The following is a 25,296-nucleotide window of genomic DNA, read 5'->3' as shown; positions in this document are numbered from 1 at the left end:
GCTTTTCAGTTTGGGCTGGGGGGGGGGGGGGACGTGGGGGGATGCAGAGCAAACACCGATCGAGGAGCGTTTCAGTGGCCCGACACGAGTTGCCCCTTTGCTGACGAGCACTTCAAACACTGTGCATTAAGGCTTTGTGCAATAGAAGTTCTCGTTCTGGGTTCGGAGGTTTGTGTCCCAGCCACCGAACGCAGGCGAGCGCGAGCTCTAGTTTATGAGAATTCAGGTTCCTGGGGAAAAAAAAAAAAAAAAAAATATCCCTCTGGGTTGGCTCCAGCAGCACGGCAGGGTCTCGGGTTCGAACGTCCACCATCGCCCGGCAGCGTTAATGCTCGTAAGGCTCAGTCTCACCCGGCGTACTCGCAGGTCTGTCCACATTCAAGAAACACTCGTGGACTTCAGCCATCGCTTACTGTGACCGTGTCCTTTTGTGCCATTAGTAATACATGCCGTCTTCATTTCCGTGCCCAGAGCCGCATTGTCTCTGGGTGGCGAGGCACTGTAAAGTCATTCCAGTCTTAATTTGGTTTGGAAAGAACAGGCTTTCACCCACCGGCATCCTCAGCCCTTACCAGCGCTTGTGTGTTATTTTTCAAGCTTGCTCTCTCTACAGCATCATAAGGTGAAATATATAAAGGTGGTTTGTAATTAGGAAAACAAACTAATATTTCCTATTTATGAGATTAATTTTAACAGTTTCTTTTTTGAGGTTTGTTTTTGTTTGATATAAACACAACAGGAGTATACATATCCCTTAAACGGACATTGGAGAAAGTTTGGGCTATCCTAGCGATGGAGCGGGGTGGTGTCGGCTCGTTGCAGTATCCATATCATTGTGCCCCTGTTGTGTTTTCTAGAGCAATCATTTTTGTTTAAAAGAAGTATTTTATCTAAATGCCTAATAAATAATATTATTTAAATAGTTTAAAATAATTTAGGACTGAGAATAAGAAGCCTCAGTTGTGAGAGAAGAGACTTAAAATATACAGAGAGAGAAAATACCCTTAGCCTCCTAGAGCCTCTACTGAGAATTTCATGAAGATGCAGTGCCCCTTTGTCAAAGTACATTGCGATTTACTCAAGAGTGTTAATTTAAAATGAGAGACTGGTTTCCTGTGATGTTCATCTTTGTTGGCATATGTTTGAATTTCCGAATTCAGAGCTGATTTTTCTTCTCATTCAAAGTTGGTCGAGGAAAAAAAAAAAAGAAAAAGGAAAAAAAAAAAAAACCACCTTGCGCAGCAGCAACTTTTCCTGGTGTGAACTCTGGAAATGCACATTACGAATTGATCTTTGTCACGGAGGAGTCGTTTAGTTTTCTTGCAGTGTCGAAACACGTTCAGACAGGCTTTCCCTGGCTAGGTAACACTTCGCGAGCGAGCGAGAGAAAAGCTGCGTGAGCCAAACTGAAAACCGTCGCGCTAGAAACGACCCCTGCTCATCGCGGGGGAGCGTGTGTCTGCACGAGGGACGATGCGAAGGGCCTCCGGTCAGCACCGAACCAGCCGGCCCCGCGGTAAAACCTTGCAGTGGGCAAAGGTGGAGGGTGCTGAGCTAGTTGCAGGGCACATCACCACTTCTGTGGATTTGGAAGCAAATTTGCACTTTGCCTTTCGAGGGTGTCCCACTAAAAACCATCAGATGAATTTCCCGCACGAGGTTCTTTCCTTCTGGCATAGTCTGGGGGGAAAAAAAAAAAAAAAAAAAAGAGAGAAAAAAAGCCCTACAGTAACTATTGGATAACCTCTGCAAAACAAAAAGGTGATTCTTGTCAGAATACTGTATGCATTTCTGTATTGAAAAGTGTTTTCTACCATTCCTTTTCCGAAAGCGGGCACCGCGCGCCCCACTCGCTGGAAATGCTGCGAGAATGTCAAATGTACAAATTTGGACGTTAATTCCAAAGCAGATGGAGGCTGGCTGGGGGGGGAGATGTTGTTCTTTTTTTTTTTTTTTTTTTTTTTTTTTTTTTAAATTGTTTCCCTCATGTCCCTTTTCATTTTTTTTTTATTAAAAAATTAACTCTTTGCATTTGTGCAATAACTACTTGCCATGATAATGGGCAGACCTTTGAAATGCCCCGACTACTAACACAGCACAAGATGAACTCAAACAGAAAGTGGTGTACTTTTTCCTGAGAACTTTTTTTTTTTTTTTTTTTTTTAATAATAAGCTCAATTTTTACCCCGTGTATTGTGGTGTCTTACATTTTTAGCAGTATTTTATATTTTTTCTGTAACGCACTAAGTCTTAGATGTTTTTAGAGCTTGTTTGTTATATTCACAATCACAGATTTAAAAAAAAAAAAAAAAGATCCTCACAAAGACCCAATTGACCAAAAAAAAAGTGTCATTTTTTTGTACAAGTAGCTTTGAGAAGCCCACATTGTGTTGCTGTGACTCATCTTTTGTAACATTTTATTTCTTGGTATTTGTTTAAACATAAAAGTAAGAGTTTATATGGCTGGCAGTAGCAGGGCAGCGCTCCCTCCGTCAGCAGAATGGCATTGTTTCTTCTGTCTTTGTTTGGTTAGCCATATAATGTTTGTTCTCAGCACTGTACAACGGTCCCTATATGATATGGAGAAGCAATATCACTGTATGAAACTCACACGATGTATTATTATTATTATTATTCACTAGCACCCTAGGTGTGATAATTGAAGTAAATATCTTTTATACAAACACAATTACGCGTGGGCTGTCTTTATTAAGGTGAGACCTGAGTCCAAGCAGCAAACATTTACATTGGTGGTTCTGTTCCAGTGATGTCCGAGGAATGAAGGGGCTGGATTTGGTGGGGATTTGTGTTTGTCCAGGGGAGGAAAATTTACTTTTTATATATCAGTTGGGGGGGGGGGGGGGGGGGGATATTTTAAATACCTTGAATATTGAAGTGTCAGATTTCCAAACTGTATCCTTTTTTTAGTGAAATTCAAGTGTGACGATTCCTGCTGTAGGCAGTGGAGGTGGACACCTGGCTTCGTGGACAGAAAAGATGTATTTGGGGTCTGAGACTGCAAGGGGGGTTGTTTTGAGCACCATAACATTGTATTAGCTAATCTTAAAAAAATAAATACGTTGTCTGAGGTCAGAAATGCTTTAGATGCAAAAATGAAAGTGTAAAAATTTTCTCAGATATTTGGCTCACTGTTTGTTTTTGCAGATACTTTATATAAATTCCTGTTGTAGTGCCTTATGAGATGTTGTTCCTATAAACGTACTCAGTATTTACAGAGTCTAGAATTTGAAGTTTGGTAAGGAACAGATGTTGTAATCCATCAGAGGAATTATATTTTAAAAACTAGTAGAATAAATCTCTAGCTTCAATACTCTGGGTTTCAGGTAGAGCGTGCGTGTGTGTGCGTGTGTGTGCTTGCCTCTGCACTGCTCTTTTACCTGGCGTGCTCGTGTCTGCTTTTTGAATTGTGAATTGGAGATTATTTTGAGGGACCTACATTTATTTACATATCTCCTGCAGTACGTATCTTACATATTTTTCTTATCGGGCTGTCAGCTTGTGTGTTGCTTGCCTCCTTGTAGGCTGCGTTTTCTGTTGATTAGGTATGTTCACCATGGCATGAGGAGTTATAGAGGGACAGGCTGGAAATTTCCTGGAGCTGTGTCCCAGAAGGTCTAGATGGAAAGCAGGGAGTCGGGCTGGGCATTCCCAGTACGCTCCCTCCTTCCAGCCATTGCCGGGTTCCATCCAGCTGGTTTCCCCCTCGGACAGCCTGGTGCAGCGCTTCGCCCAAGTCAGTGTTTGCGTTCCATGGGTGTCTTTGCCATCGTTAGCTTGGAGTTGTTCTGCAGGAGTGGGTGGGATGCTCTTCAACATGTATCAAAAATGCTCTTTAATGCCTATATTTCTTTATAAATGTGTTTTTTCTGCTTTTGAAACGTCTGTGAAAGGTTGTTCCACATGATGTAAAGGTTCTAGGTTGAATGCACTTCCCCCCCCCCCGCCCCCTACTTTTTAACTACTGGTCAAACTGTTGATTGCTATAGATGGCATTATCTTGTATAATTTCACCCTAATCATTTTAAGCTTGATACTAAACATCCACACTTTTAAAGTGCTATGACTTAAATTGGTTAATTTGTGTATTTATAACCTGCGCTTTTCTTCAGGTATGGTGGTATCGGCACTGAACTACTAAAATCCCACACGTGGTTGTAAGCAAAAGATGCATTACATTTGTGAAAGCACAGACCTGGTACAGAAGAAGCTGGAGAGGGTTCTTTGTACCTCAGAAGTAGGTATCAGGGATAAAACCAGACTGTCCTCTCAAGCCTAAGTCTTGAAAAGCGTATTTTTGGGAAACTAGGAAGGCAACCAAAACCACAGAAGTGCATCTCAGAAGTCAGGAGCAGATACTTACGGTCTTCCATGGAGATAGCTGGATCTTCCATGATAGCTTCGTTGGTAGCCCTTCATAAGGATGTCAAAAATCTCCTTTTCAGGAGAAGTGTATGCTGCGTGTTCCCATAGAACCTTACTGGTCAGCACTGGAACGTACCCGTATGTCAGTGTTCCTGCCGGTAAACAGCTGCTTCTGGAGTTAGATGCTGTAGCAAGGGTGAGGTTTTACATAGGAAATACTCCAGGCATTTGCTGAGTGAATGGGAGAAATCCTTGTTCGTTGTAGCCTCAGGTGCAGCAATAAGTTAGCACCCGGTGAGCACCTCAGTGCCACAGGTACTGGCCGTGGGCCCGCTCCTGCCCCACAGCCAGCGGGAGGTAGTTCGTCTTTCGGTGGGAAGGGGGATATTTTTTCACGTGGCATCTCGTTCCCGCCAGGTAAGAACATACTGTGAGCAGCTGACGTGGTGCTTTTGGGCCCCACTTCTTTGCGTTTTGAAATGCTATCATTTTCTTCTAAGTATTTCTGTTTTAATGGAAGTGGTGAAGAAATTGTGTACTTGCCAACAGAGGGCTTCAGAAAACATGATTTGATTACAGTAGAGCATTTTATTTTCTTTTTGCTACAAGCTATGGGAAACTGATAAGAAAATTCAAACTGTTTTCTTGAACTCTTCCTAGTTACCCATGTAATTATCTTAGTATCCTTGGAAATAATCCGCTCTTCTATGAAATCTCTATCCTTACAGGGTGAATTTATTAAGCGGTACTGTGTTTCTTTGCTGGGGGCTGTTTATTTTGGAGTGGCTGGGCCAGGAGGAAAGGGAAGGAGAAATCCTTCAAACCTTCCCTTCCTGGCAGGTCCTCAAAATGTGAAAAGAGAGGGAGGAAAGGAGGGGAGGGAGCAGAAATCTTGCCTGCCCTCCTCTGCCGGCAGCCGACAGAGAAACCCGGAGAGCTGGACAGTGGGCTGCTGTGGGGCAGGCACTCGCCTGGCTGTGGTTTGGTAGCTCGCTTTGCTCTTCCCCAAGTCCACTTTCACAAATGCATCTGAGGACACTGATGAAAAGGGCTGCAGGGGACTCAAAGAAGGATGTTCATGTATTGTGATGAGCGTGGCAGCTAGGGTGAGAGGTCTTTTCCCTGTGCTCCCAACCCTTTGTCACTTGGGCAGATGAAGTCTCAGATTTTGTCCTCGGGGTGTTGGATGTGATCTGGTTTCTACTATCCCTATTTTTTCTTGTCTTTTTGACAGCTCGTGAAAGCAAAAATGAGAAGGGTTGTTCTTGCTGCCTTCGCGGGTGCCAGTCCCAGCCCTTGCTGTCTAGGACTGCACATCTTCTGCATACACCCCTGAAGGATGTCACTGAAGCTTCTTGATGTCTTCTCCTACAGCCTCTATGTCTCTAGAGCCAACCTCATCACTTCATTCTTGGAGCTTTTCCAGGACTGGTAACTGTGGCTAAAGACTAGGTAGATTGTGCTAGGAGTTGCAGATGGCTTTTAGAGATGTCGTCATTCTTTCTTTTCATCATCCGCTTTCTTTTTTCGCCCTTTTAGAAAGCTTCCAGAGGGTCTGATCGGACAATAATCTCATGGCAGGTGGAGAGGTGATAAACAAGGACAGCCTGATTGCTACCCACAGGGAAAGTTGCAGGCTGAGATGATTGTCAGATTAACATAATCCAGGCATTTTGGCTACTCGGGTGCTCTCGGAGGTGACTGATCTTTCCTCCCTCCCTGGAGATTTCTAGAGAGGTTGCTTTAAAATGTCTCAAAAGTCCAGTTCTTGTGTGACTTCTGTAGTGTTGGTGCGATCTCTGGAGCACTTGATCTCCAGTATCTTTATTCACTCTGGGGAGATTCTTGGAAGAATATACGCCCTTCAGGTAATGGTGATTTTTCATTGCCTTATGTGAGGTGACGTGGACCTCAGCAGACAGCTCGGCTGGGGTTTTGTCCTACAATCTGCTCTTCAGCCTTTACCTCTGAACAGATTTGCACCTCGGAGGACTCTGCTAGATTTGAGAGACAGGGCTCTGATGCCTTCTAGGAAAGAAATGTTCAATCATTCCCTGCCTTCTTGTCCTGTTTCTCAGCCTACTGACAGCTCACAGCGATGGTGGCCCCAAGGAAAAGGCTTTGCGTAAAGTTAAGACAGATGGAATGACTCCCACGCAACTCTGGTCCATGCCGAAATGCTGTCCCACATTATGAAAAGGTCGAGACAGAACTAGAACCGTCGAGACGTGCAACACTGAAAGGCCTTTGACAACCTTCCCATTGCGGGAAGGATTTTGGCTTGGATCTTTCTTCTTTGGCGTCTCCATAGACAAAAAGAGGACAGAGAAAATCACCTGGTTCATCCAGGACTGAATCTGCAGCATATGGACTGTGTGCCCCTCATCCCTTCAGCTTCAAAGCGCAGAGTCATCTCCCTGTGATTCTTCTGGAAGGGGAGCAGGACTTTGCGCAGTACCGGTACTGTCTTTTTCAGACTTCCTTAAAAGCTAAATGCCAAGTACTTCAAGAGCCTGAAATTGTGCCTTAGTTTATGTATAAATCTGGGAGCTCTGGCATCAGGTGGAACCGGAGGTAAGACTTTGTTGGCTTGAGAAGGCTCATGGGAGAGAGATGCCAAAAAGCCTGAGCGCTTATTTCTGCATGGGGAAGAAGGACAATTTCAACTTCTAAGTAACTGTCCACAGCAACCCAGTCATTAACCGGAGTGGCCCGACATGGGTAAAGGTGAATGAGCTGGAAAAATCAGAGGACCCGTGGCAGACCCAGTTTCCTCCCACTTCTTTGGCTCCCGCTCCTTGTCCTGGCGCGCTCAAGCACCAGTGTTTGTGTTGAGTAAGTCTCCAGCTTTGTGCCTGGGTTTCTCAGCCTTCATGTCAAGGTACTCCAAGATTTAGTTATCTTACCATGATCTTCCTTCCAGTCAATAAAATAGACTTAAAACCTTTGAAGTAGTGGGTTTCAGTGCACTTCAGTTGACTTCTGAGAGGATAGTTTTTCAAAGAAAGCTGCTAGCGTGCCACATCACTTCTCTGCTTGTTTTCTTATTTTTTTACAGTTATGTAAATCCAAGGAGGCCAGACAGTAATGGAGGGAGATTAAAAAGTTACCATAAGGCAAGTCAGGGTGTGAACTTGCAGAGCATCAGCTAATTTGCAGTAACTGCCCATGTGTGTGCTCCTACCCTGCAGATCCCTTCAGCAATACCACTTACCTCTCATTTCCTTCAGGCTCAGAAGATACACATGAGCAGTTACTCCAGTCTCATGGATGTGTAGCAAGTTACAGCCTATCTCACCCCAAGGTGATTTATTCATCTGTCTGTATCCTCGGTAATCAAGCCACCATCTTAGGGAAAGATTGCCTCTCATTTATTTATGTCTGGCCTTATAACTTCAAACTAAGTTGCTAGTATGTCTTAATTTTCTCCATCTGTGAAAACAGATGCTGTTTATTTTGGATGATTTGCCAAGGGAGTCCAATTGCTGGGGCTTGTTATAGGAGTCAAAGTTGCTGTTGCTCCGTGACAGCGCTGGGCTCGCTGTCTCGCAGGCGCTCCCGATGAGCCCCTACATCTGCTGGGCTCGGGGCTCCCCGCGAATGTGCCCATGGAGCCTGGGGTTCCGGGACTTTTTTCCCCTCGATACCCACCACAAAGATTTTAACTTGCAGTTTTGGAGGAGTACGAGACTGATGGGGCTATCTACAATGAAAGAAGTGTGAGATTAGTCTAAATCTTTTATTCTCAGTTTAGTACCATTTTGTTTCCTCTCTGCGTGAGGCACCTTTGTGTCTCACCGCATTGCCTGTCTGCACAGACACTTTACATTTTTTCAGAAACACATCCCATGGCAATGTCATCCGTGGCTGTGCTCCTCGGGCAGTGGGTTGGAGGTACGTTTAGACTTCCCAGCACAGACATCATCTTTACGGCACACTGTTTGAGCAGAGGCTCTTTCTAATCACTCATTCGGTTTGGGGCGAGCTAAGATGCTTTTCAAGAGCCTACCAATATTATTCTTCCTGATAGATGACCAGTCTTTTGCAAAGTGGTTGGTTCCTTGCAGACGGCCTGATCCCCCTCCTCACTCATGTTGGGCATTTCATGGGGCCACGCGTCCAGCGATACAGAAAAGACTTGGTCGGTCATAGAGGGGACGTGGGAAGATGGTTGTCCTGAAAGGTGCTTCTCTTCAAGCCCAGGATTCCCCAGGAGGGTCTGGCTGTGGTGTTAAGGTGCTAGCCCAGGTTCAGCTCTTGGCAGTCAAAGTTCAGTGGTTGCACTGGGGACTTGCTCTTCACCCCCTTTGTTGCAGGTGGTTTCGGCCAAATTCCTGGGAGCCTGTTCACAGAAATGTTTTTTAATGACCCTTGTGTTATTGGCCAGCCAGGCCAGATGAAAGCTGAGGGATTTAGGATCAGTGTCATGGGGGATTTGAATTAAGAAAACCCTGATCGAGAAGGAGAGTTCACCCAGCCAACTGCTGTGTAGGAACTTCACAAGTGCCCTGTGCAAAACTGTCTAGTCCAGCTCCCATCTGCTCTGCCACCTTCCCAAGAACTCCGAAGATACTTTTCAGTCATGCTCCAGTCTCAGCTGATTGTTTTCTGTGTATCAGACAAGGAGAAACCAGACCTGCCTGTGCTGGGCAGCCCTGCAGTGTGGCAGCAGGCAGGGCAGGTGACTTCGGCCGGCGTTTAGTTGCCCAGTTGCTGCACTTCACTTTTGTCCATAAGGTGACGGCAATGTCAAGCCCGGTTTCTCCATTGCCTCAAAAGTCGGGAACGACAGAGTTTGAGGCTAAAGATAAGTGGTTTAAAATCCCAGTTTCCCCAGGGCTTCACCTTCTTTGTCGCATTATCTTCTGCAGTAAGTCTTTGTTTTCTGCAGCTTTTGAGGTTATTTGTACATCTGAAGGGTCAGCGCGAGGGCTTTCCAGCACAGCAGCTTAGGGAAGACAAAGGCAGATTTTCTTTTGCTCGATCTCAGTGCTTGAACTGACCTGCTGTCCTGGAAGAGCCTTTCACCCGCTGCGGGAGGTGAAGGGTTGCTGGCAGAGAAGTCGTGAGCTCACGGAGAGCCACTGCCTCTTTGAAAAAATAAAGTTATGATTAAAAAAAAAAAACACCACCAAAAACAACTGTGAAAAGAGATACTGAAGGGGAGATGAGAGAGAAGCTCCATGCGTTTTGGTTGTCTTCAGTGTTAGACAGGGCTCCAGTCTTTTCTTTTTTCACGGACGGTTTGTAGAAGACTGGCCAAGGCCGATGCAGTGCAACCCAAAGGAAGGAAGGATGCGGCTTTCTTTAAAACTGGGAAACGTATTTCTTTGGTGACCCTTTTTTCTCCTAAGCAAACTGAAAAACTCAGTCCATGTAACTCAAAAGCAAAAAAAAAAAAGATGATTTAAGAGAGTACCCCAGGAGCTGGGATCCAGGGCTCAGATCTCCTTCAGCAGGATGCCAAAGCTCAGTTCTGCGGAGGTTTTTTGGGCAGGGTGGGAGGCAGGGGAGCGTGTCCTGCCCCAGCCAGCCCTCCGCTCTGCTCCCGGCGTGGTGCAGCCCGGGCATGCCGGCAGCAGCGTCGGGCCCTTTGCACAGTGGATCGGGGCTGCCTTGTGCAGAATTGGGCCCCACAGCCCATGTTTGGCTAGTAATAGCTTCCCAATTACCCTTTAATGCAATTTAAAGAGACAGCCAATTAAATAATTAACCGTAGGGAAGAGGTTTTCTTCTTTCCAAATCTGGTTAATGCAAATATTTTGCAGCAGGCCACCCATGTTTCAGGAGCAGGCAGCGATTCCCCATTTCTTGAGAAACACTGACCTCCAGTGGGACTGCGCCTTTATCGCAACTGCTCCTGGCTTTCCTGAGCCTTCTATTTTGGAGCCTATAAAATGCAATTATGTAGAGGGGGGGAAAAATTAAATCCATACGTTGTGTCTGAAGCATGTGTCACCTCCCTTTCCTTGCAGGCAGGCTTGTACGAGTAACGTAGGAATTGCATTTCTGACAAAAAGGGGAGGGGGTGGAATTTGCACCAGCAAAGCCCCTGCTTCGTGGGAAAGCAGCGTTGCTTTTGGGCACGACTTCGTTTGCTCCTGCCCTGAGTCCAACCATCCCAGCCAGGCTCCGCAGGGCATCGAGCCCCCTGCAAGACCCCCCCTCTGTAGCTGGTTTTGGGGTGCACGGGGCAGCTCCCAGTCCAGCAGGACTGGGCGAGCTGGAATTGAGCTGCACACACTTTACACCTCTCGTCTGAAGTCTTCAGAGAGGGTAGGAGGCCCCGCGGGCGCAACAGTCTGCCCTCGCGTCTCCCCCAGCGCGGCTGCTTCCCAGGCAGCTTTTGCATTTCTTGCTCCCTGGCTGTTGATAAATGAGGAATTTTTTTGCCTTCCAGCCGTCTGGAATTTAGGGGAATAATTACAACGGGAATTATCAGGGAGGGACTGGAACAGCTGGGACCTGAGCTTTCACCCACCTGGAAATCCAGGCACAGGGGGATGTATCCTGCATCCCTGCAGCGGGGAGGCTGGTGGTGCAAAACGCAGGGTTTGAACCTTGATCTGAGTGGGTTTTTTCAGCCAGGCAGAGGCCCAGACGTTGCTGGCCACGAGGGAGAAAGGTGAAAGAAGTAGATTTCTGCTGCAGGACAAGGCTTCTGCTTGCTGACGCTCTGCGTTTCAGGATGGATTTGCAAATGGAGCAAGGAGCTTGCCCTGCGGTGCTGGTCCTGTGCTTCTCGCTGTAGCTGCGTTTTGGCTCTGACGCGACTCTCCGTTGCTTCACATCTGGGCTGGGGTTATACAAGGGGAACGAGAGGGTTTTGTTTTGCTCCTGGAGCATTCCAGCCAGCGCCTGTTGTGGTTTAGGGCGTGGGTTTTACTTGGGGGGGCAACTGGAAAGAGGGCTCGTTTGTCGAAAATGCGCCGAGCGGGGATGCCAGGGGCTGCACAGCCTTGCCCAGCACCTGAGGGCAGGATTGGTCCCACCTCAGCTCCTCCTTGGAGATGTCCCTCAGCCCGCTCCAACCCCCCCCCCCCCAGCAGCCGTCTGCCCCGTGCGTGCCTGTCACAGCACCCACAGCCGGGAATGGGCTGCCCGGAGGCTCCATCACACAGACCAGACTTGGGGATCGGTTCGTGGGCTCAGCTCCCCTTATCCCTTTCCAGGTCCCCCCACTCTGCCCAGCCAGGATGCTGCCAGGTACCCCTGGGGCACAAAAAATATATTGCTGATGCGTTTGAAGCAGCCGTGCCGGTGCAAGCAGCTGCCTGCTCGCGTTGCTTCTGGCACTGGGATGTGGCACTGGTCCTGCCCGGGGATGGCTGCCCACCCTGGGGCATCGCCAAGGTGGGCTGGATCCCCGGTTGCCTTTGCCTGGAGCAGAGCAGGGATTGCTGGTGTGGTCCCTCCTGCTGCCCCCAGAAATAAGGAGAAAACAGGGTTGCTGCCCGTGAGTTGGCTTTGGTGCTCCAGGTGGGGGTTTCTCAGCTTTTTGGCGTCCACTTGGCAAAACTTGGGGGTTTTGGGCCACCCCTGGGTGACAGCCCCGGCTCTGTTTTCCAGTGCGCTGTGCGGAGCTGCAGATCCAGCTGACGGAGTCTGTGTCCACGCTGGCTGGCCAAAAGGAGCTCATCGCCAAGCTGGAACACGACCTCAGCACCATCCAGGCCCTGTCCGCCGTGCCTCGCCCGGATGCAGAGGTAACCCTGACCCGCGACGCTCGGCTCTTGGCAGTGGGCAGGGACCACTTAAAATGGCCCCAGAGGTTCCCTGTCACTGATGGAGGGGTCAACAGCAGGCATGGGGGCTGTTTTGTTCCCTCCTCTTTTTTTCCTTCTTTTTTTTCCTTCTTTTTTTTCCTTCTTTTTTTTCTCCTTCTTTGTTTTTCCTTCTTTGTCTCTCCTTCTTTGTTTTTCCTTCTTTGTTTTTTCCTCCTTTTTCTCCCAACGCGCCCAGCAGAGGGTTGCATTGTGCCCATGCAATGGATGGTACTGGTGCGGGAGGGAGTCGTGGTGGTGGCATCCAGGGACCGTCCAGCCCTTCTCCTTCCCGGGCAAAGGATGGGATTTGAGGGTTGAACACCAGCCTCTCCACGTTGTCTCAGTCTTGATCTTTGCAGGGTGCTTGTTTGTAAGCAAAGCTCCCACGAGGCTGTGGGTGCCAGGGCAGTAGCAGGACCCAGGAGGGGTTTGCTTTGACCAGGCACCTTTGGGTGGGTGGGAAATACTTCATCCCTTCTGCTTGTGCTGCCCAGGGTGCGGCCGTCCCCAGCCTGGAGAAGATACCTGAGCCCATCAAGGAGGCCACGGCGCTGTTTTACGGTGAGAGGCGGGCGCGAAGCTGGAGCCGTGCTGCGAGCCAAGGTGCTGGCAGGGGTCATCCCGGTGCCGTGGGTAGGGTGGTCACCTCTCCGGGGATGGCGGCGCGAGGATGCTCCTAAGCCGGCACAGACATCACCTGCCCAGCATGTCCGTCACTGGGGCCAGTGATGGGTTTTCCATGCTCAGCGTGGTTTGCTGGTCCTCCAGCTGCTCCCGAGATGGCGCAGCAGCCCTTTGCCAGGCCTGGCTCTGTGCCGAGTCAGTGAACCCAGGCTGAACCAAACACCCTGCACTTTAACTCCTGCTCTTTCCACACCAAACCCCCTCCAGAGCCTGTGAGCTAAACATTTCCTTTACATTGGCTCCTCCGCCGAGGTCTGCAGGAGAAAATGAATCAAGTAATGACACTTGGCTCCTCTGGAAGAAAACCCACTTCCTTTCTGGGTTTTTTTGTTGTTGTTGGTTTTGGTTGTTTTTTGTTTTGAAAGGTTTTGAAAACACATCATAAACAATATCACAGCAACAGTCCCACCAAGCCAAACAACCTGCAGCCACCCATCCTGCGCTATGAATAGATCCTCTGTGCAGCCGGTTGAGTCACGGCCTCGGGGACGTATTTCTCCTTGGCCGTGGATGCCTCCCACTGCTGGGAAGGCAGAGTGGGGAGGGATGGCCGCAGCCCCCCGCCCCCCCCCCAGGGTACTGGTAGAGCCCCATCGTGGGGGGCAGCTGCATGGGGCACCCACAAAATGGGGCTCCTGGGCACGGAGCAGCGTTGGCTGCGGGCGAGCAGCCCCTGCTTTGCTGGGGTGGCTGAAAGAGGAGAAAGTACAAAATGAGGGTGACCGTTTTGCAAGGAGGGGAAGGGGAGAGAAGAGTACGTGGATGGAGGGGCTGGTTGCGGCACTGGGTCTTTTCTTAGGGCTACGGCCGCTGCAGAAGCTGCGGGATGGAGTCGCAGCAGGGACTGGGAGGGTTGGGGTCATGGGAAGGCAGCCACGGGTTGCACCAAATAACGTGACTGCTTGTCCCTGGGGAGTGAACCTGTCCATTCCCAGGATAAAGTCCCCCCAAAATGAACAAAAGCATAAAAACTAGTCCATGCCGTAATAGCTATGCACAGGAATTTATCTGTCTGGGTGCCCCTGAGGTCCCGCGGTGTCAGAGGGGGAACCTCGAGCGAGCCCTGCTTCCTCCGGGATGGATGGGGGGCATCTGCCAGGTCACCTCTCATACCAAGCCTTGTCTGCAGGTCACCCGCCGTCCCCCGGCACTTCGTTCCCCGAAGGGCAGGTGGACTCGCTCCTCTCCATCATCTCCAGCCAGAGGGAACGATTCCGGGCCAGGAACCAGGAGCTGGAGGGGGTACGTCGGGTGGGGAAGGTGGCCAGCGGGGGCTGCAGGACCTGCAGTCTGGAGCTGGCTGCTTTAATGACCTGCGGGGCATTTATTATCAGCACAACGCAGTCAGCGCCACTGCAAGCGAGAGAAAAATCTATTCTGCTGTTAGCAGGACCAAAGCCTCCCCCGGCCCATCGGTGTTGCTCCAGTTCAAGGACAGGTCCGAATCCCTGTTGCCTTGCACGTGTGCTTGGCCGTCTGGCGCAGCATTCGGGGGTGCCCTATAAAAAGCACGTAGGGAACGTGGTTCGGAGTAAAAACCCGATAGCTCTACAAATTGAAGTACAGCTCAAAATGACCTCTTCAAAGCCGGCAGGCTGGCTTTCCACGTCCTGCGGGGCATGGTCTTAGCCCAAAGCCGCCCACAGCCACCCTGGCTGGCCCTTCTTTGGCCATGGAGGGATCAGGTTCGTTAATGGTTCAGGACTGGAGGCCCCGTTCAGCAGCAGCTGGGACAATTTTAATTTGGGAGCGATTTTAATTCAAAGCCGTAAGATTTTAAGTACTGAGAGGGGTCTAAACCCCGGCTGGACACACCAAACAACACCCCCTTCTGCCTCCCACCCGGGCAGACCCTGTCCCCCCCCGGCCTCGCTGCTAACGGCCCCCTCATCCCCCCATGCAGGAGAACCGCATGATGCAGCACACGGTGCACGCTCTGCAGAGCGAGCTGGACAACCTGAGAGCCGACAACATCAAGCTCTACGAGAAGATCAAGTTCCTGCAGAGCTACCCCGGCCGGGTGAGTGGCTGGCTGTCTGTCCGTCCTCCGGCTGGGTTCACACGGACGGACAGATTCCAAACGCAGACCATTGCCCTGTGTGTACAGGAGCAATGGGGAAATTGCACATTACCCACATGCACCTTGCATGAAAGTTAGAAAATCAGAGCTAATTGGGGCGAAGAAGGGTTGAATGTTCTGTATAGAGGAGCAGGTACCCAGCCTCTCTGCTGAGAAGGTAGTTTTTAACTGTGCTGAAGGGTGGCTGACATTTTTGATGACAGAAGCTTGGATTTCCTCCCCAAAAGAGCTGCTACAAACCCCTTTGATGCTCACTGCCAGCAGCGTGATGCTCCAGCAGGCAAGTCGTGGGTGCCTCTGCCCAGCCAGGCAGCAAAAGGTTAAATTGGGACCTTCTGCAATAAATCCCTGCAGTCAGAGGCTGAAAAATAATTCATCCTGTCATGCCTATGTTCATTCCCCACCACTCTGAATTTCTTGTGGCCAGCAGAGAGAGCTGCTCGGCTTCTCACTCCCTTGGGCAGCCAGGGCCTGTCCCCAAAAGAGCAGAAACCAGCCCAAAACCATCCCAGTAACACCAGGAGGAGGCTGGGGAGGGGGTCCAGACTTTGCTGCAACCTGCTCTGCTCATGCCACGTGCCTTGGGGGTTTCATCCCTGGAAATCCCTGGGGGTTTTGGCAGCGGGTCAGGGAGCTTTCAGCTGCAACCACTTCCTCGGTTGGAGCTGGGCTACCGTGACCTCAGGCTTTCCTTATAAATGCAAAAGTGACAATAACGGGGGGTGGGACACCGGTTCGAACACCGGCTCCTCGCCCTGCCTGCTGCTTGCCCTGCCATCCTCCCCCAGAACTGCTGAGTGGACCGAGTCCTTTCTATTGATGGATATTTTAATAGCGTTTGGGGATGGGAAACTCCTACAGCCGCGAAGGACCTTATTTGGTTCTTTTATTTATGTCTCAGTGATGACGCTGGGCCGGGCCCTCTGACATTTTTGCCCGTTTCTCCCGCGGAAGATCATCCCCCTGTTTATCTGCTGCCACAAGGCAACCCCTGAATGCCATTCACATGATCTAAAGAGCAAAAGCCTTCGACGCAGCAGCCCAGAGGATTGCATAATTCACCACCTAATCGGGCATGTGACACGTTAAAAATACTCATCAAAGATCATTCAATAAGGCCAGGCTATAGCGAATTCATCGCCCCTAAATTGGGAGCTGGTCTCATCGCTGGCTCCTGACTGCGCGGTGACCCGTGGATCGTATTGCGGCGTGTAAGGGCATATTTGCTAAAGGTCTGCGTGCAGCGGGGTTTACCCGCGGTGAAACGGAGCCACCGGCCAGCGTGCTGGGGTGCTCGGGCAGGAGGACAACCAGCGGCACGTAGTAAATGGTCCAGAAAGACCTTGGTAAATGTCAGCATCGCGGTGCTGGCAGGGCAGAGCTGGAGAAGGCACGGTGCTGGGGGAGAGAGATGGATTAGCACCGGAGCCCTTGAGCAGGGACGCGCAGCCCACGTAGCCGAGAGCCAGGGCTCGCACTGGACTACGATCGTGCCTGGTGGCAGCACGTGCTGTTTCCAGGCTGGTTTTGGGTAGGAACGACGCGGAATCTGCGATTCTTGTGACGTGCAGAGGTAGCATTGGAGAAAGGAGGAGCAGGGATGCGCGGGCTGCGCCAGCATCCTCGGGGCTCGCTGCCGCCGTTCCTCCAGCACCGCCTGCGAGGCTGCGCGAGGGGAACCTCCGTCCCAGGAGGAGTTTAAAACCCAGCCTGCCTGAACCGAGCTAAATCTTTCGCTTCTTTGAAGGAGTACCCTTCATTTTCCTTGCCCTTTGCCCAGCTAATAACAGCTGTCTGTTCAAACAATTATTTCCTCCTCCTAAACTGTTGTCTCCCTCCTACCTGGCCCAGCAGCAAAGGAATTCAGAGTGGGATTTGCACTAGCCCAGGTGTTTCCAGGTGACCTCTCTGGGGTGACACAGATGACTATTATTTCACAGAAAGGGCAAAAAATAGGGAGACACAGGTGGAGTCCCCATGGAAGAAAGGCTCCTGTTGAGCTTCTCCTTTTTGAAGGGGGCAGATGCTGTCGGCCCCGCAGGTCAGCTCTGGGCTGTGCTGCTCCATCCTTTGGGGGTGATGTCTTCCAAATGAGCAGTTCAGGGGGGTTGTGGGGGCCCTGTCCCTGTGCTGGGTGTCCATACACCTCTTGCACTGGAGGGGGATAGGCACAGGCAGCTACGCCAGCACGGGTGCCCGCTGGCTCTCACCCTGCCTTTGCTCCCGCAGGGCGGCAGCAGGGACGACACCGAGCAGCGCTACTCCTCCCAGTACGAAGAGCGCCTGGACCCCTTCTCCTCCTTCAGCAGGAAGGTATGAAAAGCCCCCGGCACCCTCCCTCCGCATCAGCCCTTCCTTCTGCCAAGGGGTCGTTGCCTCCCGCGGCCAGGGTAGGACTCGGCCGGCCCCGTTTTTTGGCGCCGCAGAGCGTGGCTTTGCCTGGTGTAGGGAGGAAAGAGGCTTTGCAGCGTGCTGCGGGCGATGGGCGGGTTGCTTTGCTCGGTTCTGGTTTTGCTCACAGCAAGGTGGTCCGGGTGTGTTGAAGGGAGGGAGCAGCTAGAGAATGAAACCTCCCAGGGAAATTATTTTATGACTCGGATGAAATCCAGGGACAGCACAAAACATACTCAAATGCCATTCACTTTAAAAAATAATTTTTAAAAAAAAAGCATTTGTTCACACCCAGTGTCCCCTACAGCTGTGTGTATGGGGGCATGGGAGCATCCCAAGGCACAGAGCTCCTTCCCTGATTTGCAAACCCCAAATCAGCCCTTCGAGGCTCAAAAATCAGCTTCTTGTACTTGCAGGAACGCCAGCGGAAGTACCTGAGCCTCAGTCCCTGGGATAAAGCCACGCTGAGCATGGTGAGTGGGCTGCACCCGCCGTGCCACAGTGGGTGACGAGAGGTTTTTAGCCCAGTGCCTGCACTGGGAATGCTGCTGCTGGGCTTGGCCGTGGGTGGGGGACAGACACCATCCCTGCTCCGCCGGGCAGAGGTACAGTCCATGCCAGGGCCGTGCTGCGGCTCAGTTTGGGAGAACTCGCTTTCCTCCCTTCCCCTTTCCTTCCCTTTTCCCCCACTCCATCCCACAGCGTCCCAGGGGGTCCTGGCCAAAGCGGGTGACCCAGACCCAACCCGGCCAGCCATGCCACAGCCCAGGTCGCTGCAGTGTCAGGGCACGGCCCGGGAGCTCGGGGACAGCGTGTGTCTCAGAGGATCACCATGAACTTCTGTCTTTCCCCTGAGCGGGCGGTGCTGGGAGGAGGATGCGCTGGGCTGCGGGAAGCAGCTCTCCTCTGGTTTGTAACACGGCTGGGGGGGCTCAGCACTGCACCCCTGGCCAAGGGCTGGCCCGGGAACAAAACGTCTTTGCACACAGCGTGCAGTCGGGGTTAGCTCAGCCCGACTCCCCATGGAAGACTCACCCAGAGAGCCCCGGCACCCCGCACGGCTGGGGAGCAGGCGAGCGCTGGGCTGCGAAGGGTCCCACTCCAGGGGAGATGCTCTGCCTTGCACAGCACAGCATCCTTGGGCGCATAGTGTTTTCTTATCGCATTCTCCAGAAAAAACGTCTTCTCGAGCCTTGACCCTTCCTGCTCTTCCAAAAAAGCATCGGGGAAAATATTGGGGAGCTGCCAGCGTCTGCAGCAGCAGAGGGTCCTTGCCTGAGCCGTAGCGGGCAGGAGGGCTGCTGCTGCCACAGTGGGTATTGGGTACCATCTCTTAGGGGTGAATGCTGCTTTCCGAGCTAAAAGTGTTGTTACTGAGATCTGACGTTATTTGTGACATGAGCAGCAGGCTCGGGATCAGGTTTTGGCTGAGCTAACCCCCGGCTGTCTGGCACAACAGAGGTTAATGTGGGACCGCTGGTCTGCAACAGCCACAGAATACAGAACTATCTTGTAATAAAGGCAAAGTCGTCATTTGCATAAAAACCAAGCAAATGCCAACATGAATATGGATTGGGTGGCGTGCCAGCACCACGGAGAATTAATGAAAGGCATTTACAAAAAAACTGACTTAGGGGAGTTATTCCTTGGGAATATTTAAGAACATAATCTTGTTTGTTACAGCAGCCTCCGCCGTGGCCATGAATAGCAAAGAAGATTTCAGCCAGAGTTGGTTTGGTGGGAGATCTGTGGGTTTTAATGCCAGCTTTGGAAAGCCCACGTTGTGGTTTGGGGAATGTGCTTATGTCCATAATGAATCCCTAACGTTTACAGCAGGAATAAAAAGTTCTATGTAGGAAGGTAGGATCCATCCTTCGTAAGCTGCTTTTCTAGGCTGCGGTTAGTCCCAGCTTTGGCTCTTTTGAAGGGATGGACACAAAGATGTTCCCATTGGGACTCCAGTGTCCTGGGCCAGAAGGGCTCAGACATCGTCAGGGTCTGGCTGCTGTTCAGTGGTCTCCCCAAAATGAGGGGTTGGAGCACGACACTGCCCAGTCCCGCAGGGTTTCTCGTGCCCAGCGAGCTCGGACATCTCTGCGGGCTGGCACAGGACTGGCAAAGGTGGAGGGTAAATCTTTCAAGATAGACCCTGCAGAGCCAGAGAAATGGGTAAACCTGCAGACCAGGGTACTAGTGAGATTTTGAAGATGCCCAAGGCATTTCCATGTTCCTGGTTGCTCTCTGAAATCCCCCAGGGCAATGTCCATCTGGCACTCCCTACTTTGGGGGTGCTTTGCTTTAGCTCCAGCAGTGCTGTGTGCCTTCCCAAGGGCCATTGATGCTCCTCCACCTCGTGTCCTCTCCCACAGTGGTACCCACCGTGCTGGGGACCGGCAGCAGGAGGAGGCAGCACGTGCCTGAGAGCTCATGCTCAGGGGTGAGGAAGCAGGGGTGAAGAAGACCTTCCCTTAAATACAGCTATCTGTGACAAGTCGGAAGAGCAGCAGGACAAGCTGTGGGACCCCAGGGACCTGCCCGGACCACCAAGTCCAGCCGTGAGCCTCCCCTGTGCAGCAGCAGGGCTGTTACTGGGGAAAGCAGCCAAGGGTCCGGCACGCAGCTCCCCTAAAATCAATAACCTAGCAGCGACTGGCATCCTTGAGAGCTTACATTTTCCAAGGTGCTCAGCCATCACTGCAGCCTGGCAGAGGGTGTTCACGGCTCTCAGCAAGCACATTGCCCCGCCACTGCCAAAGCTGGGGATTCCACACCGTACCAAGCCTTTAATCCCACTTCTCCGGCTCTTTGCTGCCAGTGGGTCCAGAGCCACGGCACGGGACCGCGGTTGCTTTAGGCTGAGCTGGCTGGAGGTGCACAGGGAGGGACGCCAGGAGCTGGAGGAGCGTGCGAACCCCAGGGTGCAGAGTGGTCACCCTTAAATCATGCCAGGGCGCTTGGGAGGCTGTACCATCGCTGTGGGTCTGGCTACAAAATCCTCCTCGGAGTCATTCCTGGGGTGCCACAGCAGAGCTGGGGTGCAGGCAGGGCTGTGCGGCAAGGCCAGCCTTCGGGAACGCCGGCGTAGCGTCTGCTCAGCCGCCCTGCTGAGGAGGCGGCAAGGGGACGCTGCAAATCACAAGTTGTTTGAGCTGATGAATTAAAAATGTACGAGACTTAATTACTGCCGGGGTTTCTCTCCGGAGCAGCGCTGTGCCGCAGGCAGGCACTGAGTCAGGGCTGGTGCAGGGGGAGCAGGCAGAGCCAGTGGAGAAAGCTGGGGTAAAAGCAGCTCAAAATGAACTCTGAGAGTTTTCAGCGCAGGAAACCCCACGGTTCACAGCCCTGAATTCACCTCGATTTGGGCAGTTTTGGGCTGAGAGCACAGGCACTTGTGGTAGTCACCTTGAAGGAGAGCGGCGGCTCAGAGATGGGCACAGATGGGTGGCAAAGCATCCCATCTCACCCGCACGTTTACGTAGGGTCTAGCACAAACAGGGCCCTGTTCTCAGCCAGGGTCTCTCCGAGACTGTGTGCGGGGAGGGCTGGTTTCCGCTGAACCACGTTAAAATGGGATTTTCTGTTCTGCTCTTGCTGCAGGGGCGGCTCATCCTGTCCAACAAGACAGCTCGTACGGTTGCCTTCTTCTACACCCTGTTCCTACACTGCCTTGTCTTCCTGGTAAGTGCAGGGGCCACGTAGGGAGGGGGCACCCCAAAAAAGTGTCAGCAAGCATCCCATCCAGGGGCAATTTTTGCTTTTTTAAGATATTAAGCCAAACGAGTGCTATCTCACTGGCTCCAGAGGCACAGGGAGGCCGGGACCGTGGGCAGCACGGCTCAGCGGAGACACGTACATGCCAATAAATATCCCCCTCGGCTTCATGGGGCGGGAATGGCCACCCTTGGGTGGGCACGGACTTGCCCAAGGACAGGAGCTGGAAGCCATCTGTGTCTTCGTGTCGCGCCTGGAAACAGCCGTGGGGCCCTGGTGCCACCGTCCTGGGAGCTCACACGGGGTTTAGCCTATTTGGGTGCAGGTCTGGTTCGCCATCCCTGCACGCAGGCAAGCAAGTCCTCTGCTCGTCAGGTAGCAAAATTTTGATTAATTATTGTGAAGCTAATACCGTAAGCAATTTTAGGAATAAAATACATCCCATGACCCCACATTGCCTGTTTCTAGACCGTGTGCAATTCCACCTTCCTATTTCTGCGTACATCCCTTAACCTCCTGCTCAGTGGAGCTCGGTTGCGTTCACTGCCTCTCCAAGTGATGAGCTCTGCCTCTGCATTATGCTGTGTGAGCTGTGCGTCTCCCCACGGTTCTTACTTGCCCTGTGGCTCTGGTTTTCTCTAGTTTTCAAATTTCCATGACTGTACGTAGGATTGGAAATAGAGAGGTAGAGGTTCGGTTAGGAATAGAGGCTTGAGCCAGCCCAAATCCCCTGGGATTCAGTTGTGGTGCAAACTCCTCCTATATTCTTGCAGTTTCTGGGAGTTTATTTATCATTTCAGGGGAAAAATACCCAAAGAAATCATCAATAATTAAACGATGAAACAAGATGAAAGACAAATCAGAACAATATTTCTCCTGATCTTCTCAAAGTAAAACCAACTCTGTGTTATTTTGGTGAGGAAAGGAGCAAAGAAAATAAAAAGTTAAACATCATTAAACTTTAAAGCTCTAACCCAAAAAAAAAAAAAAAAGTGAAATTCATAAATATTACATGGCTGGAATGATCTTACTTCCTCTAGACACAAAAGGGCCTGACATCCAACACCCAGCACTGCCTGGGCTGGGCACACACCATACGTCCGACTGGGGACCGGACAATCCCCTGGCTCCTCCATCCCGGCGGTGGGAGCAACGTCTTTGCCGCTAATCCCGGGAGACAGCACGGCCTTCACCCCTTCCCACCTGCTGCCTTCTGCCTGTTGTGATTTCAATTAACCCTAATTTGGAGGCCCACTGACGGGCGTTTGTAGAGTTAGAGTATTTCCCTGGTGATAAGATAACGACGGCTGACAAATCCCCAAGGCTTGAGTGCATCAGCCTGGGACGGGAGGGCTTCTCCCAACTCCCAACGCCCACTGCTGCCTCCCTGCCTCCTCGGACCACAGCTTTGAAATGGAAACCTGGTGGCCTGAAGGGAAAAAAGGAGCCAAACCGAGCAGTGACCTTCCTTAAGCCTGTTCCAAAAACACATCTCCATCCGGGTGCAGCCTCGAGCGTGCCCGCCTTACCTCAAACCACCGCAGCTGCGGCAGCGCTGCCCCAGCAAAAATAACCCACGGGAAAAGGTCGTCCTGACCGTCCTGAGGGCAACCCCCCGAAACACACGCCGGGTTTCTCCATGCTGGTAGTGCAAGGCTGCGAAACCAATTTTACCCAGAGCATCGCTGTAGGTCTCTGCTTGATGCACTAAAGCCCGCGGATGCCTGCAAAACGCTGCAGCAGAGATTTTGCCGGTGGCCACGGGGACAGGATGGCAGGGATGGGATGGCCCAGCGGTGCAAGGGTGGGCAGAGATGGGCAGGCGAAAGCAGAGCTGATAGCATTTCTTGTTTTGCAGGTGCTCTACAAAACGGCCTGGAGCGAGAGCATGGGAAGGGATTGTGCCGCGTACTGTGCTAAGAAGTGGGTGTGAGGATAAGCTGGGTCAGCCCGGCCCCGGGGCTCGGGAGCTTTGTCCACCCAGGTTCGGTGGACGGAGCCTGGTGGTTTGCAGCAGTTTTTGGGTGCTGCTTAATGCACATCTATCCTGCAAACGAGGGTGGTTCACTGGGTTTTACATCCTTAATCCAATGAGGATGAGGGGGGAGAAAAAGTGCACGGAGTGAGGCAACCGCCTGTCTTCAGGCAGGTGTTTTCCAAATCCCTTCCCGGGAGCGGTTCTTGCCCGGGTGAGGAAACCCGCTAAAGCCAAACGTGAGCCTGGAGACCAGGATCAGGCCCGTGCCTTCACTCCGGTTGCCCTGAGCAGCTCCCAGGTGCTGCTGCCCATGGCTGGGGGAAAGCGTGGTGCTAATTATCGTGGCTAGCGCTCAGAAACGAAGCGGCTCCTGCTCAGCCGCCAAAGTGCTTCGGACCTTGCTGTGAGTTAACGTGGCTGTGCCCTTTCCCCAGGTACGCCGACCACGTCCACAAGTTCCACGAGAACGGGGACGCGGGCGACATGTGGCAGTGACGGATGGACGCGACTTCGCTGGCGCCCGCTCCCCTTTCATCCTGCGGCAGGATCTGTCCCTTCGCTCCCTGCCGGCCGCTTCGCTGTAGCTTTGCTTTCTGCTTTGTAGGATGGAGGGAATGATCGTCCCCTGCTCCCACCCTTAGGAAATCAAAAGCCTCAGCTAACGGAGAGTTGTTTTGCAGGACACGGCATTTCCAGCCCTGCCTCCCTCCCTGGAGGAGGCTGCAGTGGTGCCTGTGTCCTGCCGGTGTCCCAGAGAGCTCAGTCTTTACCAAAATACATGGAAAATGCAAGACTAGAGGTACTCTTCTCAGATACAATCTCTCTTTCCATCCTGTTTCGAGTTCAGTGAGACACTGGGTGGACTAAATTTAGCCAGAAATGGGGGGGGGGGGGGGGGTTGAGAAAAACCAACCTCCTGAACCTTGCATTTTCAAGCGTTGTGATATTTGAGAATTCCTATTTTGCTCCGGTTTATTGAATTATCAGAAAGCAAGCAGTCCTGCCAGGTTGTGACAGAGCAAGCGAGACAGCGGCAGATAAAAATCAGCCATCCCCAAAGACGGGGTTGCTTAGCGCCTTGCCTTCTTGCTGCCTCCCAAGTCAAATGAAGCTGGTGCTCAGCCCTGTGCTCCATCTGAAGGGCTTCTCGGGACCTTCTGCAGCACCCCACAGCACCCCGCTGAGCACCAGCAGATGCTCGTCTTGAACTTGAGCCATCAGCTTGAAAACAGCCCAGCCTGTTAGGACTTAATGGGCATGAAGGGAGGTGTTTCTGGTCAGGACAAATCTCACTGGGATGCTCCGGACGCTCACCTCGCTGAGATGTTTCTGCGGAGCGTTGGTTGCCCTGCTGGGTGCAACGGCTTCACCGAATCCAAGGCAGTACCTGCCCATAAGGGGCTTTACTTGCCTTGTAGTTGATCTGCTCAATATCTGCCCCTTTTAGGAAACTACAAGTCAAATCAAGCAATTGCTGGTGGCGGGTTTGCTGGGTGGTGAACCCTGGGCTGCTAATTTGGGTTGATTTGGGGAGAAAGAGGTGATAGGAGAAGCTCTGATTAAAAAGAGCACATCCTGGCACCTCCTGTTCCTGCCTCGGCTCGCTGTGACCACGTGGTGCAGGAAGATATTAGCTTGTTAGCTAACGGTGGTCCTCAATTAAAATTCCCCTTCCGAAGATAGAATAGCGTTGCTTCCAATTAATATTTCATTGCAGATTCAGATCTATTCACATTCACGCTGCTGGGAAGCTGAGGCCTCTAACGGAGCATGCAGGCAGCGATAGGCTTCACATCTGCCACGAGCAGCCCAGGTTTATTTATAGGAGCTGTGGCCCATGGCAAAATGTAAAATACTCATAAATCGAAGGGAGGGATAAACCCCGAGGGACCAACCTGCACCTGTCCCGCTCGGCGTGGGGTAAACCGAGCCCGTCCGGAAGGGAGGCACCCATGGGGCGAGATGCCAGCGAGGGGCGAGGGGGGTGATGCTGCCGCGCGCCGGGGACCTCTTCATAAAAATAATCGACTTCAGATGTGGAGGAGATGAGCTTTTGCTGTCTGAAATCAGTAGCTCGGAAACGTGATCTGGGGAAGGGTGGGATGCTTGTTGAGGCTTTGTTGGGAAGGTTAAATTTGCTTTTTTTAGAAGCTGTATGTGGTGTCTTGGAATTGCAAAACTTCTGCAGCTATTCACACTTGTACTCTTCATAAATGACTTAAAATAGATGTTGAGTTCTGCAGGACAAGTGATAAAATAAACTTAGACGTGCATTGACAGGGTTGCTTTTGTGCTTTGCTTCC

At 51.6% G+C, this 25,296-nt stretch overlaps 2 protein-coding genes across 2 annotated transcripts in view; one reads left to right on the top strand and one right to left on the bottom strand.

Moving 5' to 3' along the window:
• Positions 1-25,272, top strand: part of CUX1 (cut like homeobox 1) — a 283,260-nt gene extending 257,988 nt beyond the window's left edge. The window contains exons 15-23 of the mRNA XM_049801967.1: positions 11,953-12,089; positions 12,644-12,710; positions 13,963-14,075; positions 14,737-14,853; positions 17,143-17,226; positions 17,721-17,777; positions 20,902-20,982; positions 22,874-22,938; positions 23,428-25,272. Coding sequence (XP_049657924.1) covers positions 11,953-12,089; positions 12,644-12,710; positions 13,963-14,075; positions 14,737-14,853; positions 17,143-17,226; positions 17,721-17,777; positions 20,902-20,982; positions 22,874-22,938; positions 23,428-23,488 — 782 coding nt within the window. The 3' untranslated portion in view covers positions 23,489-25,272. The remainder of the gene's footprint in view (positions 1-11,952; positions 12,090-12,643; positions 12,711-13,962; positions 14,076-14,736; positions 14,854-17,142; positions 17,227-17,720; positions 17,778-20,901; positions 20,983-22,873; positions 22,939-23,427) is intronic.
• RABEP1 (rabaptin, RAB GTPase binding effector protein 1) overlaps positions 1-25,296 on the bottom strand; it is an 847,425-nt gene that overhangs the window by 746,519 nt on the left and 75,610 nt on the right. The gene's annotated exons all lie outside the window — the stretch shown is intronic.

This window comes from Accipiter gentilis, chromosome 6 (genome assembly GCF_929443795.1).
Source record: "Accipiter gentilis chromosome 6, bAccGen1.1, whole genome shotgun sequence".
NCBI lineage: Eukaryota > Metazoa > Chordata > Aves > Accipitriformes > Accipitridae > Astur > Astur gentilis.
Note: the sequence above shows the minus strand (reverse complement) of the source record. Positions and strands in the feature narration are given on the sequence as shown.